The sequence below is a fragment of the Lissotriton vulgaris genome, chromosome 8 (genome assembly GCF_964263255.1).
Source record: "Lissotriton vulgaris chromosome 8, aLisVul1.2, whole genome shotgun sequence".
NCBI classification, from domain to species: domain Eukaryota; kingdom Metazoa; phylum Chordata; class Amphibia; order Caudata; family Salamandridae; genus Lissotriton; species Lissotriton vulgaris.
Window position 1 is genome coordinate 79,586,506 of NC_141696.1, and position 15,142 is coordinate 79,601,647.

The 15,142-nt window shown below is 43.4% G+C and overlaps 1 protein-coding gene across 1 annotated transcript in view; it reads right to left on the minus strand.

Moving 5' to 3' along the window:
* Positions 1-237: 237 nt before the first annotated feature.
* CNGA4 (cyclic nucleotide gated channel subunit alpha 4) overlaps positions 238-15,142 on the minus strand; it is a 156,926-nt gene continuing 142,021 nt past the window's right edge. Inside the window, exon 5 of the mRNA XM_086935993.1 lies at positions 238-653. Coding sequence (XP_086792119.1) covers positions 238-653 — 416 coding nt within the window. The remainder of the gene's footprint in view (positions 654-15,142) is intronic.

A 15,142-nucleotide genomic window follows, 5' to 3' on the forward strand; every position in this document is an offset into this window, starting at 1 on the left:
TGCCTGCGCTCCCTGCCAGGGCACGTCACCTTGGGTGACTGGAGGTCGCCAAGTGTTGCTTCCAAACCGGTGCGCTCTGGGGATAATCTCGTGTTCATTCACAAAGTTGACGATCTGTGCCAGCTGTGGGCGAAGCGATTACTGCATGAACAAGGGCATGAAGCGCGGGGCAGATGGGCGGGGGCGCCTGTTCCAACCACGGGCGCGCCCTTGCGCGGGATTACGCACGGAGGGAGGTCAGTCCAGGGCCGGCGCGCCTCCCTCCCCGGGGTCGTCGGACTCCCAGGGGTCGCCGGGCTCCGGCCACAGGTTGGTCTCCCACTCCAGGTGGTCGATGCGGTAGGCCATCTTGCGGGCGCTGGACTCCAGCTCGGCCAGCAGCCGGGCCAGCTTGGTGCGCAGGCCCTCCAGGGTGGCCTCCAGCCGGGACACCTTGGCCTCCAGCTCCAGCTGCCGGGCCGCCTGCGCCGCCGCCGCGTTCTCGTCCAGCTTCTTCATCTTCAGCAGGATCTCGCGGCCCTTCTCCTCCAGGATGGCCTTGGCGTCGGGGTACTCGATCAGCGCCGCCTTCAGGTCCTCCTTGGATAGGCAGAAGAGGTCCGAGTAACCGATGCTTTTGATGTTGGCCGTGCGCCGGTTGCCGGACATGTTGCCTGCAGAGACAGAAGACGACGCGTGAGACAAGCAGTGATGGCGGCATGAGCTTACAATGTTACACAAACTACAGTCAAACTTTACACAAAAACGCAGGAAAAAAACGCAAAAAACACAGGAAAAAACAAACAGCAAAAAAACAGGAAAAAATAAACTCAGAAAAACATAACAGGAATAAAACAAACAGCAAAAAAAACACAGGAAAAAATAAACTCAGAAAAAAATAACAGGAATAAAACAAACAGAAAAAAACTATTCACTAAAACACAAAAAACTCAGCAAAATAATAAAATCAAAGATACAACATCAATAACCAAATCCGTTAAAAATTTAATAAGCACATACAACATAACATGCCTATTATTATGAGGAGTGGCCATTGACTGTAATGAAGTGTGTATTTACTATTGTAACTCCACACGCGCTTTGATAGCAGGATAGGTTATAAAGCAGACAGAGGCAAATATAACTGCACTTTTAGTTTTTTGATGCACTCACTCAAAAGCACCTAAACACACTACTGAGACCGGTCCTCCTAAAGCACCAGTGCTCACAAAGATAGTGCTTGTCAGTGTTTGTCTGGTTACCCACTTTATGAGGACCGATCGGTCCTCACAGCGTGCGTTTTATATTTATATATGCACACACACACACACACACACACACCCACGCACACACACACACACACACACACTCTAATAATTGAAAATTCAAAAATTTAACAAAAGTTCTGCCAAAACTCAAAGTAAGCTATCATGTAGTCGTCATACTTACAAGACATAGTTCTTACAAGGTGCTGACCTTCCTCCTCAAATTTTCTAAGACTAGAGGTGGCAACTGTAAGCTCCACTTTTGAGATCCATCTCTGTTCCTCATCTACATATTTAGGACAGGTTAATTTACTATCAGTGAGTACTGTCCTAGGACAGTCTTGAATGCGAGGGATCATGTGTACTTTACATGTCCTGTAATGTCCAGGTTGAGTTTGGTTTAGCTGAAAGTGTTAAGATGAGATATCCCAGAACCTATGCAAGTACGCACCAAACACTTCCTGCACGCACAGACTGCGACACTTTTCAATGCCCACTTCCTATAACAATTGCGTCCCTCAGGCTTCCCCGACGAGTAGCTCATGAGCTACTGTTAGCTCTCCAGCTACCTGTGAGTAGCTCTCCTGTCTGCAGCCCAGCCCATTAAATTAGAAATAGTTGCTCAGTTGAATTAATTTATGTATGCCAAAATTGACAAGGCTGTATTTGAGATGGAACTGTGAGTTGTTTTCTTTAAGAATTCATAAGCTAACGATTGGAGAACAATGGTTGAATTTCCAAAATGTGCAATTTATTACTAATAGTTTTACTCTGGTGCCTTGGCATTGCTGCTGTGGTTGTTATGTATTACCCTCGCAAAGGGTTGCACTTGGCACTTTCTGCAGGGTCATCCCCAAACTTTTTGTACACAATGAAAAAACCAGAGTGCGGCTGACCAGGGCTCAGCTCCTCAGTTCCTTAAGTGAAAAACTTGATATATTGTCCGTGCAATCACATCCAGAGTATGCCGCACTTATACTACATTGGAGACCAGATAAGAAGATATACAAGTAGAAGGACGGTGCACCGGAATGAAGTCAAATAGTTCCAAATATATTCCAAAATATATTCTTTATTTAAGTTTTTCAGTTTAAAATTCGGACATCAGCCAACGTGTTTTGTTACGAAAGGAACTTTGTCAGGGCAAGAATGTCTAGGTCTTGTTTCACTCAATCCGTGTCCGACCGTCTGTGGATCCCAAAAGGTTTATTTATACATTTAGGGGCAGATGTATCAAGCCTTTTGCGACTCGCAAAAGGTCTTTTTGCATGTTTTGGCATGCATCAACAATTCGCAAAATAAGAAATAGCAAAAATTTGCGATTCCTTATTTTGCCATAGCATTTAAGGAATCACAATTTTGCGATTCCTTAAATACTATGTATGTAGCATTTTTGAATTGCGATTTTTGTTTAAGAATTTGCAAATTACCACCAAGTTGTAGTTGATGGTAATTTGCGAAATCTTTAAAAAATGCACAATTTAGCATTTTTGATGGTGGTATGTGACGCACACACATGCCCATAGGGCATGTATGTGTGCCATATGCACACACATATACATTTCAGGGGTGCAGCAGGGTGTCTTTGAGACACCCCTGCACCCTTGAAATAATTCTCAAATTGCGATTAGCAAATTGCGAATTCGCAATTTGAGAATTACTTCACAATCATTCCTATGGGCCTCCTGGCCCATAGGAATGCATGCGAAAGTATTCCTTATCTGCGAATTCGCAAAATGCGAATTCGCAAATAAGGAAGATTTTAAGGAATCGCAAAAAAATAGCGTTTTTTTTTAATACATTCCATTTTGCGAATTCTAAATAGCGATTCCTTAAAAATCGCTATTTAGGAATCGCAAAATGGAATCTTGATACATCTGCCCCTTAGTGTATTCTTTGAAGACATGGATTCAAAAATCATGTACCAATTACGAAGCTCTACATACTTCCAAATGGGTAGTTGGAAAAGCAAAAAACAGGTCCTTCACATTCAAATCCACCTTCACTAATCTCTTCAAACTTTAAGAAAATTCAAAGGCCAAAATGGCGACCATGAGTCCTCGTCATTGTTGACGCCTGCACTAATCTTCCCGTATGTGGACTTACAAACTTTTTGTCTTCACCCGCCAGTTTTGCTGAATTTGTTTTTTGTTGACTTCTAGAACTCTGCACACTTTACCACTGATAACCTGCACTAAAGTGCCTATGTTTTCTCTCTTAAACATGGTAAAATTGGCCTACATCCAATTGGGCAATTTAATTTAGTTGTAATTCCCTAGTAAGGTGCTACATGTACCCAGGGCCTGTAAATTAAATGATACTAGTAGTCTGCAAAACTGATTGTGCCACCCACTTAAGTAGCCCTTTAAACATGTCTCAGGCCTGTCATTGCAACCAATGTGTGCAGTTTTAAACTTCAGTTACGGCAATGGGATGCACACCTGTTCTTAAGTTTTTTACTCCAGCTTTATCCAATGCTATTCCAAGAATGTGTGCACACTGGAATAATGCCATGCCCAAATAGCACCTTGAAAGACACAACTTTTTAAGGGGGCCGTCATCTCGCCCCCTCCAATAGCACAGCTGCGTTGCGCCAGATTGGCGATTCATTTAGTTTCTCCTCCATGTTAATCAGTTTGTTCATTATATTCCTTACATATCTTTTCATCCTCTCTAAGACTTGAATTTTATACTTTGCTCCACACGCGGAATATTATGCCATTTTCCAGGTTTCCAATGCTTTAGCTGTGCCCCTCCGGACCTCTTGCAAAAAACACGACTGATGCATGATTTATCCAAGACAGTGTTTTATTAAAAATACTCAATGCATTTCAGGCAACTAGTGCCCTTTGTCAGGGATCACTGTAAATGACAATAAAACAAATGACCATTTCTATATTGACTATTATCAGCTTAAATCATCCATCACCATAAGTACATATACAATCTGCCAAAAAGCCATCTCAGTGTACTTACCCTCTTGTGTTCCCCCATATTGAATTCCTACGTGAACTAGGCAAATGATGGTTCTCCGGTCGCCTTGTCCATTATTCCCACTGTAGCGCCATGTTAATGCCTTAACCCCTTCCTCCCTCTACTCCTCCACAACCATTGTGTAACTTTTCTTTAAAACAGTTTCAGTGCCAGAGAAGGGGTTGCCATTATATATGAATCTTTCCTCATATTGTGCCATGTACATCACTGCCAGCTCCGGCGCATATGGACAGCCCATGGCTGTCCCTTTGATTTGAATGAAAAACTCATTTTCAAACTTGAAATAGTTACTCCGGAGGGTGATTTCGGCCAGTGATACAATGAATGACGTGGGCACCCGGTGGGGCCTGTCTCGTTGTTCCAGGTAAAGCTCAATGACTTCAAGTGCCTCATCTTGCGGTATTTGCGTGTAAAGCGAGGCGACATCTAATGTCACCATCAATTCAGTTTGTTCGTTGAATGTGCGCCCCTCAATTCGGGTGATGAAGTCTGTTGTGTCCCTGAGATATGATTTCACTTGTACGATGAAAGGTTTTAAGAAGAAATCGATATATTTTGATACCGGCTCAAGCGCGGAATCACACCCGGACACTATTGGTCTCCCTGGTGGTGCCTTTTCATTTTTGTGTATCTTTGGTAAGAAGTAGAGAACTGGCGTTCTCGGTGATTTCTTGTTTAGAAATTCAAACTCTTTGGGCCCTAAGAAGCCTTCATCCAGTCCTGTCTTTGTGATTTTTGCGATTTTGTCCTGAATCGCGTGGACAGGATCTTCTTTTGATGGTCTGTACCACTCTCGATTATTGACGTGTGATTGGCCTTCAGCAAGGTACATTGTGCGGGGCCATAGAACTACAGCCCCGCCTTTGTCCGCCTGTTTTATGACAATCGATGTGTCTGATTTGAGATCACAAATTGCTTTACTCAGTCCCTTGCTGATGTTATTTTTTACAAAACTTTTTTTCTTCTCTAGTTTCGTGAGAGAGGACAGTACCGCTTGCTCGAAAGCAATGATCTGTTTCGGAATGTTTGTTGTGGGAGTGAACCTAGATTTGACTCTAAGTCCAGTAGTTTCCTGCGTTGACGTCATTTCGGAACCAGCAAAGTAAGTTTTCAACCTGATCTTGCGGCAAAAATCAAGTGCCTCCAATTTCAGTTTCGTGAAATCAGTTCTTTTGGTAGGGACAAATTTGAGGCCCAGGTTCAAAAGCATTTCTTCATCTCTCGATAATTGTTTATCGGAAAGATTCACTATGGTAGACATTTCTAATTGTTGTAGTATTTGTTGCGAGTTCGCATCTGCCATGGCTTTTTGAAGCGAGCTCGTGTTTGGCCGCCCCTGGATAAAAAAGGAGTGGATCCTCCTGCTGCACCTCGTTTTTTTTGAATTTGTCTGCCTGGATTCGGGGGAAGAGTCGGATGAAGTGGTGTCAGAGAATGTTATGAATCTATTTCTGGATCTGCCCTGGAATGTATTTAGAGCACCTCTTGACTCCCCCGAAGTATAGAAGTCTTCTTTGAGAAAAGGATATACCTGTTCTAGTCTGAATGTTTTGGAGTCTCTATCGAATTGAGCTGATTTAATATTCAAAGTGTGGTCTTTGAATAGTGAAATTTCTTTTTCAATTTTATCTAGGAGCACCTTTGCTTCAGTGGTAGTCTGATTGTCATTGATGGTTTTGATCAGATCTTCAATTTCCTTCTCTTCCTGGCTACAAATACGTTGTGCTGTTTCTATGGTATGCACCATTAAATCTCTACTACATTTAGTGTTAATTTGACTGAAACCTTTCTTATAGTCTGTATCCTCTGTAAAGATGACAGGAATGTTTTTGACCTGGAGGCCCCAAGGAATAGTCCCTGCTTTAAGGTGTTTGAGTAGAAAGTGGCCGTGGAGTTCGGTTCTTATGTGCTTTTTTTGGAGCCGGATTAGTTTGTCTGCCTCATTTTGCTGCTTGGCTGAGGTACTAAGAGTAATGGAAGAGAATGGCGAGGACTCAATAAGATTTTGGATATGGCTTTCCGTGAAGGACAGCGTGTCTTTGTCTGCCATGCTCGGCAGGAGAAAAAACTCCTGCAAGAGAATTGATGCTCAATGGGACAATAAGGAAGACACTTTTTGCGTCAATCCCAGTCCACTCGGGCAGATGCCCGCTCGAAAATTCAAAAAATAGGGGTGGCTGGGCCCAATGGGAAGGAGGGTAGGCAGGGCCACAAAATTGTATAAACCAAGGGATTTTTGCCTATGCCTCCAAATTTCGAATTAAACACTGAATGGTTAAGGATAAACAAAACTTTATTAGTTTACCCTGACATTGATTTTTGTCTTTTGATTATAACTCGGTTATCAAAATGTTTTTTCTTACACAAACAAACAAAAGATCGCCTTCAACTTCATGTCTGGCCATATGCAGTTTGGAAAACAGTTTGTACATATATACAGTGCAAAAAATCAACAGTAAACATGCGAAAACATACATCAACAATGGATGCGTGGATGTGACATGGACAAATTAGTCATTGACATTGTGAACAAAATAAATTATGAACAATGAAAAAATCACAATCAACAATACACAACTTGGGAGAAAGAGAAGAATATTTCAAAATCAAATCCCAAGACCTGAGATAGAATGAATCATTACAGTACACCCCTATTTTTTGAATTTTCGAGCGGGCATCTGCCCGAGTGGACTGGGATTGACTTAAAAAGTGTCTTCCTTATTGTCCCATTGAGCATCAATTCTCTTGCAGGAGTTTTTTCTCCTGCCGAGCATGGCGGACAAAGACACGCTGTCCTTCACGGAAAGCCATATCCAAAATCTTATTGAGTCCTCGCCATTCTCTTCCATTACTCTTAGTACCTCAGCCAAGCAGTAAAATGAGGCAGACAAACTAATCCGGCTCCAAAAAAAGCACATAAGAACCGAACTCCACGGCCACTTTCTACTCAAACACCTTAAAGCAGGGACTATTCCTTGGGGCCTCCAGGTCAAAAACATTCCTGTCATCTTTACAGAGGATACAGACTATAAGAAAGGTTTCAGTCAAATTAACACTAAATGTAGTAGAGATTTAATGGTGCATACCATAGAAACAGCACAACGTATTTGTAGCCAGGAAGAGAAGGAAATTGAAGATCTGATCAAAACCATCAATGACAATCAGACTACCACTGAAGCAAAGGTGCTCCTAGATAAAATTGAAAAAGAAATTGCACTATTCAAAGACCACACTTTGAATATTAAATCAGCTCAATTCGATAGAGACTCCAAAACATTCAGACTAGAACAGGTATATCCTTTTCTCAAAGAAGACTTCTATACTTCGGGGGAGTCAAGAGGTGCTCTAAATACATTCCAGGGCAGATCCAGAAATAGATTCATAACATTCTCTGACACCACTTCATCCGACTCTTCCCCCGAATCCAGGCAGACAAATTCAAAAAAACGAGGTGCAGCAGGAGGATCCACTCCTTTTTTATCCAGGGGCGGCCAAACACGAGCTCGCTTCAAAAAGCCATGGCAGATGCGAACTCGCAACAAATACTACAACAATTAGAAATGTCTACCATAGTGAATCTTTCCGATAAACAATTATCGAGAGATGAAGAAATGCTTTTGAACCTGGGCCTCAAATTTGTCCCTACCAAAAGAACTGATTTCACGAAACTGAAATTGGAGGCACTTGATTTTTGCCGCAAGATCAGGTTGAAAACTTACTTTGCTGGTTCCGAAATGACGTCAACGCAGGAAACTACTGGACTTAGAGTCAAATCTAGGTTCACTCCCACAACAAACATTCCGAAACAGATCATTGCTTTCGAGCAAGCGGTACTGTCCTCTCTCACGAAACTAGAGAAGAAAAAAAGTTTTGTAAAAAATAACATCAGCAAGGGACTGAGTAAAGCAATTTGTGATCTCAAATCAGACACATCGATTGTCATAAAACAGGCGGACAAAGGCTGGGCTGTAGTTCTATGGCCCCGCACAATGTACCTTGCTGAAGGCCAATCACACGTCAATAATCGAGAGTGGTACAGACCATCAAAAGAAGATCCTGTCCACGCGATTCAGGACAAAATCGCAAAAATCACAAAGACAGGACTGGATGAAGGCTTCTTAGGGCCCAAAGAGTTTGAATTTCTAAACAAGAAATCACCGAGAACGCCAGTTCTCTACTTCTTACCAAAGATACACAAAAATGAAAAGGCACCACCAGGGAGACCAATAGTGTCCGGGTGTGATTCCGCGCTTGAGCCGGTATCAAAATATATCGATTTCTTCTTAAAACCTTTCATCGTACAAGTGAAATCATATCTCAGGGACACAACAGACTTCATCACCCGAATTGAGGGGCGCACATTCCACGAACAAACTGAATTGATGGTGACATTAGATGTCGCCTCGCTTTACACGCAAATACCGCAAGATGAGGCACTTGAAGTCATTGAGCTTTACCTGGAACAACGAGACAGGCCCCACCGGGTGCCCACGTCATTTATTGTATCACTGGCCGAAATCACCCTCCGGAGTAACTATTTCAAGTTTGAAAATGAGTTTTTCATTCAAATCAAAGGGACAGCCATGGGCTGTCCATATGCACCGGAGCTGGCAGTGATGTACATGGCACAATATGAGGAAAGATTCATATATAATGGCAACCCCTTCTCATGTCACATTAACCAATGGCTGAGATACATCGACGACGTCTGGCTCCTGTGGCAGGGGAGCCAGACGGAACTCAAACAATTCCATGTATGGCTAAACTCACGACACCCTGACATCAAATTCACGCTGAACTCCAGTCCACAAAAAATGACCTTCCTTGACGTCACTGTAGGTACCAGCGAATCTAAGTTGACAACCATTTTACACAAAAAGGAAACTGACAGAAATACAATTCTCCATTACACAAGCTCACATCCACAATGCTTAAAAGAAAACTTACCTTATGGTCAACTATTAAGGATAAGACGCAATTGCACGAACTTGTCTGACTCTGAGTCACATGCAACAACATTTTGTAGCGAAATGGCCAAACGGGGGTACCCCAAAAAACTATTAAAACATTCAAGGAACAGGGGCAGATTCACTCCAAGGGAGATGTTACTCCAGACAAAAGAAAAGAGTGAATTAGACAAATTGGTGTGTGTCACCACTTTTGGTCAACACACAAACCAATTTAAAAACATCATTCGAAAGAATTGGCACTTACTGGAAACGCTTGAGTACCCTCTATCAAAACCCATCTTCGCCATGCGCAAAAACACAAGTATAGGGCAACAACTCATAAAAGCGGACAGTCATATTCGGCCACCAAAAAGCGACCTCATAGCACAGTGGAATCTGGAAACCTATATGTGGGCACCACAAATGTGGCAATTGCGTGTCGTGTTCTACAACATTGGAAGGTGACATTTTCACCAATAATGGCATCAAATGGAAACACGAAGCATTCACAAACTGTAAGACCAGAAATGTCGTCTATGCGGTGGTTTGTCTGTGCAACAGAGTGTACATTGGCAAGACAAGCCAACCCATCAATGCCAGAATAACCCAACATCGCTCACGCATAAAGAAAAAAGTCATGTCCGCACCAATGGTTGAACACTTTGTAAACAACAACCATAGCGAAAATGACTTCAAATGGACAACATTGGTTTGGATAGATTCCAAACATCATTCTGATGTTGATACCATGTTATTGCGCAAGGAGGCATACCTGAATCTTAAATTTGACAGTGTCAATAAGGGCTTAAACAGTCTCAGTGAAATCAATAGGGCTTAAGACCGATCAACCCCCGTATAAACACCATATCCCAGAAGACATCAGAAGTCTCCACAGGCTCCGATTGGTCAAGAGCAAATCCCATGGGATATGTATGTCAGAACCGGCACTGCTGCGGACACCTACAACCAGTGTGTGCCGTGCTGGAGTGAGACTGACGAGTGGTGCTAACTGCACAGTTCTACAGTAAGCCCGAAACCCTCGACACTGTGACTCCTGTCTGCGCCAAAAGTAAACAACTAGCTGAGTGATCCTTCTTCTCCCCCTTGCCCCCCCAGAACCCAAAACAGAAATCAATCAAATACCGGAGAAAATTTCCCGCCCCGGCAGAGCCGTTCACAAGTAAGTCTCCACACCCCGTGTTCACATTGATTTCACGGGTCAGCGGACTGAGACCAATCCCCATGTTTTGTAAATTTTCTTACAGAGATGTAACCAGGTCAACATACAGATATATTCCCGGGCAACGGCACACTGGCCGCTGGACCAAGAAAAGCAAAGGTTATATCCATTTTATCCCCCGCACACCGACTTTGGTGAGCAATTTCCGCCTAACCGGTATATTTACCCAAATCTCACTCTGTTGCAGTTCAAATTCCACGGCATAGAGGAACCCAATAAACAAGAGCAACCTTGGGCAAGAACTACACAAGGTATGTCGCATCCTGAGATGCGCACAATCCCAGTAATATAATTGGCTAGAGGACCCCGTTTTCTAAAACAATCCTTTTCCTTTTCACAAATAGTTCCCATGGACCCGAATCACACCGCCCTGATGAGAATCCTGTAAACCATGTAACGGGATTCGAAACGCGTCTGCATTTTTCCTTCTCAGACATTTATGCTAACGTTACCGGTGCAAAAATGGGCAATTTTTCATGAACTGTAATGATTCATTCTATCTCAGGTCTTGGGATTTGATTTTGAAATATTCTTCTCTTTCTCCCAAGTTGTGTATTGTTGATTGTGATTTTTTCATTGTTCATAATTTATTTTGTTCACAATGTCAATGACTAATTTGTCCATGTCACATCCACGCATCCATTGTTGATGTATGTTTTCGCATGTTTACTGTTGATTTTTTGCACTGTATATATGTACAAACTGTTTTCCAAACTGCATATGGCCAGACATGAAGTTGAAGGCGATCTTTTGTTTGTTTGTGTAAGAAAAAACATTTTGATAATCGAGTTATAATCAAAAGACATAAATCAATGTCAGGGTAAACTAATAAAGTTTTGTTTATCCTTAACCATTCAGTGTTTAATTCGAAATTTGGAGGCATAGGCAAAAATCCCTTGGTTTATACAATTTTGTGGCCCTGCCTACCCTCCTTCCCATTGGGCCCAGCCACCCCTATTTTTGACTTTTATAAAGTTGGCATTTTATTGTCTTAACTACTTGGTGGCTACAATCTGAATCATGGGTCACATGAATAAGTGTAGCTGGCAGTTGGTATTTTTGTATTGCTCCTAGACAGTGAGACAAAGGGGGAACAGATGTTGGAGGAATAAGGCGTCTCTGAGTTCATGAGGGGGAGGAGCTGTCACCGACCATACTTGCACATCACAAAAGGCTCTGCTTCAGCACACTCTCAAAGGGTTTGACACTAGTCTTTTGTGACACCAGACAATCTGGGGCCAGGGCAGAAAGGCAGGAAATGTAAAGCACCTCTGGTGTTAGAAGCCTCTAGAACCTTCTCCTACTTCAAAGTGGCCACCAGGAATTAGAAATGGACCCTAAGATCTAACACTTCAGTACACCTCTGGACGTGTGGAAGACTCAGAAGGACTGCTGTGCAGCTCTGCAAGAAAATCTGCTACTCTGTTTCCCTGCTGCGTTAGAGAAAAGTACTGAACATCCATCTTGAAACTGGGACCACCAGGGTGACTCTAATGGCTAGTTGGCTGGCCTCCTCAGGGACCCAGAAATGTAAATTGATACTTGTATAGTGCACTACTCCCCAATGGTCTCAAGGCGCTTGTACGAATACCGCTGTGGAACCCATCCTGGCTTTCCCTGTGAGGCGTCCACTCCTGGGCACCCCCAAGGTGGAGGCCAGGCATCCTTAGCGTTGTGGGGGCCGTTGTGGAGATTGAGCAAGCTATTGGCCAGAGTTGCAGAGTGGGGCTCCATGATTGGAATAGGCACGAGGCGAGACTTATCAGGTCCGTGGAATTCTTGAGCCTAAGACCCGCCGAGGTGGGGAATTGAACCCTGGTCCCGGGCTAGACCTCTGCATCAGGGTCTGCCGCTCTAATCCTTGAGCCACACTTCTCCAGAAGGCTCCAAAAGCCTTGAACCTAGCACCTGGAATCTGTCTATATGAGACTTGCCCCCCATGTTGTGTCACCCAAGGCTGGCCCTTTCAAGTGGGCCAAAAGGTGCCCTGCTAGCCCAGCTGTGATCCTGTGAGCAAACCAGACTCAGCGTGATGCATCTCCTCATAGCTGCCTCGGAACTGCCACTGAGCAATGCACCCCAGACAAAGGACCCTATAGCTCTTTGGAACCTTCTGCATGATGCATCCTCAATGAAGGACCTCGCATCACAACCCCGCTGCTCCCCAGAATCACGGCTGTGCAACGCATCATCGATGCAGGACCTTGCATCGCAACCCGCAGCCCATCGGAACCGCCACTGCTTGATGTAGCCTCCATGCGGGATCTCAACATGTTCAGCAACCTATGACCTCTCTATCTCTCCCACACTCAATAGTGGTCAGCTTGAACTTGGGACTTTGTCCTCATACGGCGTGACCAGATAACTACAGTTGTCGCTTTGGGCTTCTAGGCACTATTTTCTCTTAAATATTTTAAATTGCATATCTCTGGTTTTTACTGGTTGGATTTTTGTTGTTTTGGTTTCCAACAATTTATAACATTTTACTCTAGTATTCTAAATTGGTGTAAACATGTTCTTGTGTTTTGTTTTCACTTTATTACTGTTTAAAGTGCTGCATAAATACTTTACACATTGCCTCTATGTCAAGCCTGACTGCTTTCGTGCCAAGCTACCAGATGGTTAAGTACATGTTAATTTGGGGTTTGCTTATGACTTCACCCGGACAGGAATTGTGGTTGCTGTTGAGTAAGGTTCCACTCCCCTCAACCAGTAATCCAATTTCCTACACAAATTAACAAATCCTTTTAATTATTACTACTGGTGGCGCTGCCTGTTCCACAGAAGTGATCACAGCTGCTAATCTTGCATACAGTGGCCACAAATGTAAACTTAACATAACTTAACATAACACACAAGGGCCCTCTGGTCTAAGAGATGAAATTAGACTGAACGAAAAAACGCCAGATCGAAAATGCTTCCCTCTAAAGGACAGTTTCCCTGACCCACCAAAGGTGGCATGCTTCATCATTGGGGAACCTCCTCGCACGATGATGCCTAGTCAGGGTGCGGGCTACGAATCCCAATGATGATGCATGCCACCTTTAAAGGGACGCCTTTTCGATCTGGTGTTTTTTCGTTCAGCCAGCTTATTCTCTTAGACCCGAGGGCCGTTGTGTGCTATGTTGCACTAATCAGGGGACTTTGTCCTCGCTGGTCTCTAAACCTCCCCTAGCACTTTTTGTGTATTTCCTTCACAAATTTCTATTACAACACTAATATCAGTAGCTCAGGATGACTTTCATTCAAAATACAACATACATTTGTTTTATTTGTCCTGATTCTACAACATCTCTACTGCTCACAGCTTCCAGTCTCTATGTAATGAGACATTTAGCAAACATTATTGCAATATTTTAATGCAGCACTGAAAATTAAGTGATGGCTTTTAAGCCATTAATGTAACCGTTACTTACATACCAGAGTCACAAAGAGGATTAAATACTTAGCTATTTACATTTCCGTAGATCAACAATGGGTGTGTGGGAGAAGCATAATTCTACAGATGGAAAAGATTAAAAAAATGATCCACCATTGGATGCCACTGGCCATATCATTAATGGGAAGAGTGCACTAATTATTAGGTGGATAGCCCTGCAGAGAATGCTTTATGTAGTTTAAAATATCTCATTTAAGGTCCCCAGGCAGTTCTTCACACCACTTACAGTCAGATTTAGATATATCCAAGCATAAACATGGCAAAAAGCTGTAAGTCCCCTTGTGATGGTGGACTACGCATGGCAGATTTTGTGGCATACTACCGGGCAACACATTTGGTGGTGGTCGACGCATGGTCGTTCAGTACAATACTTGGGCCCACCTACACTAGCGAACGATGGGTACATGGCGGTGAGGATCCACGTTACTTTCCATAAGGGGGTCACTATCTTCCTCCTCCCAACCACTTGGACAGTTTTCACAAGTTGGAGAGATGCCTGTTGTGAAAGTGGATGGTGCAAAAACACTAATAGAATAGCTTCCTGTGTGGGTGGGCACCTTGCCCACCTGAGGTAACACAGGATGGGATACACTTGGTGTGTCGATACTAGGGAATGTGAATACTAACTCGGTTATAAAACCATTTGCTACATTGCAGGAGCAATTTGGCCTACCAAAATCTCAATTCTACTGCTCCTCCAGCTCAGGCATGGCCTTAATTCATGACCAAGGCTGGGACGACCTTCCAGAATTCAGACCACTCAAGGCAAACACCACCACAGCCCCCCCCCCCCCGTTCCCAGCAAGAAAATAGCCCAGCATACAATACACTTGCAATTCATATTCTTAACACATTTTTGCTACTCAGGCTTGACTGGGAGAAGGACTTGAGGGCCTGGACACAAAGGAAAACAAAGGATGGCAGGAGGCCTTTAGAAAATAGCAATAGATGCAAAGCTTGGAATATTATAATTTAAACTCCTGCACCGTGTATACTACACCAGGGAACAAAGATGGCGAATGTGCAAGGACTCGACACTCACATGTCTGCTGTGTACAGAAGCATCATATCACACAGAGGCATCAGCTCAAATGGTGTGTGCATTAAATGGGACACAGTCTGGAAAATTGGCTTGTTCAAGTCCTGCTCAACAGGAGAAGGCAGAGCCTGGCTCAGTCTGCCCACTCTTTGTTTCAAATCTCTCACATGGGAGACCAGGAGAAACTTGTCCTGAGAGTGGCCCACTCCCACAAGTCTTCTGCAAGCCAGAGGAGTG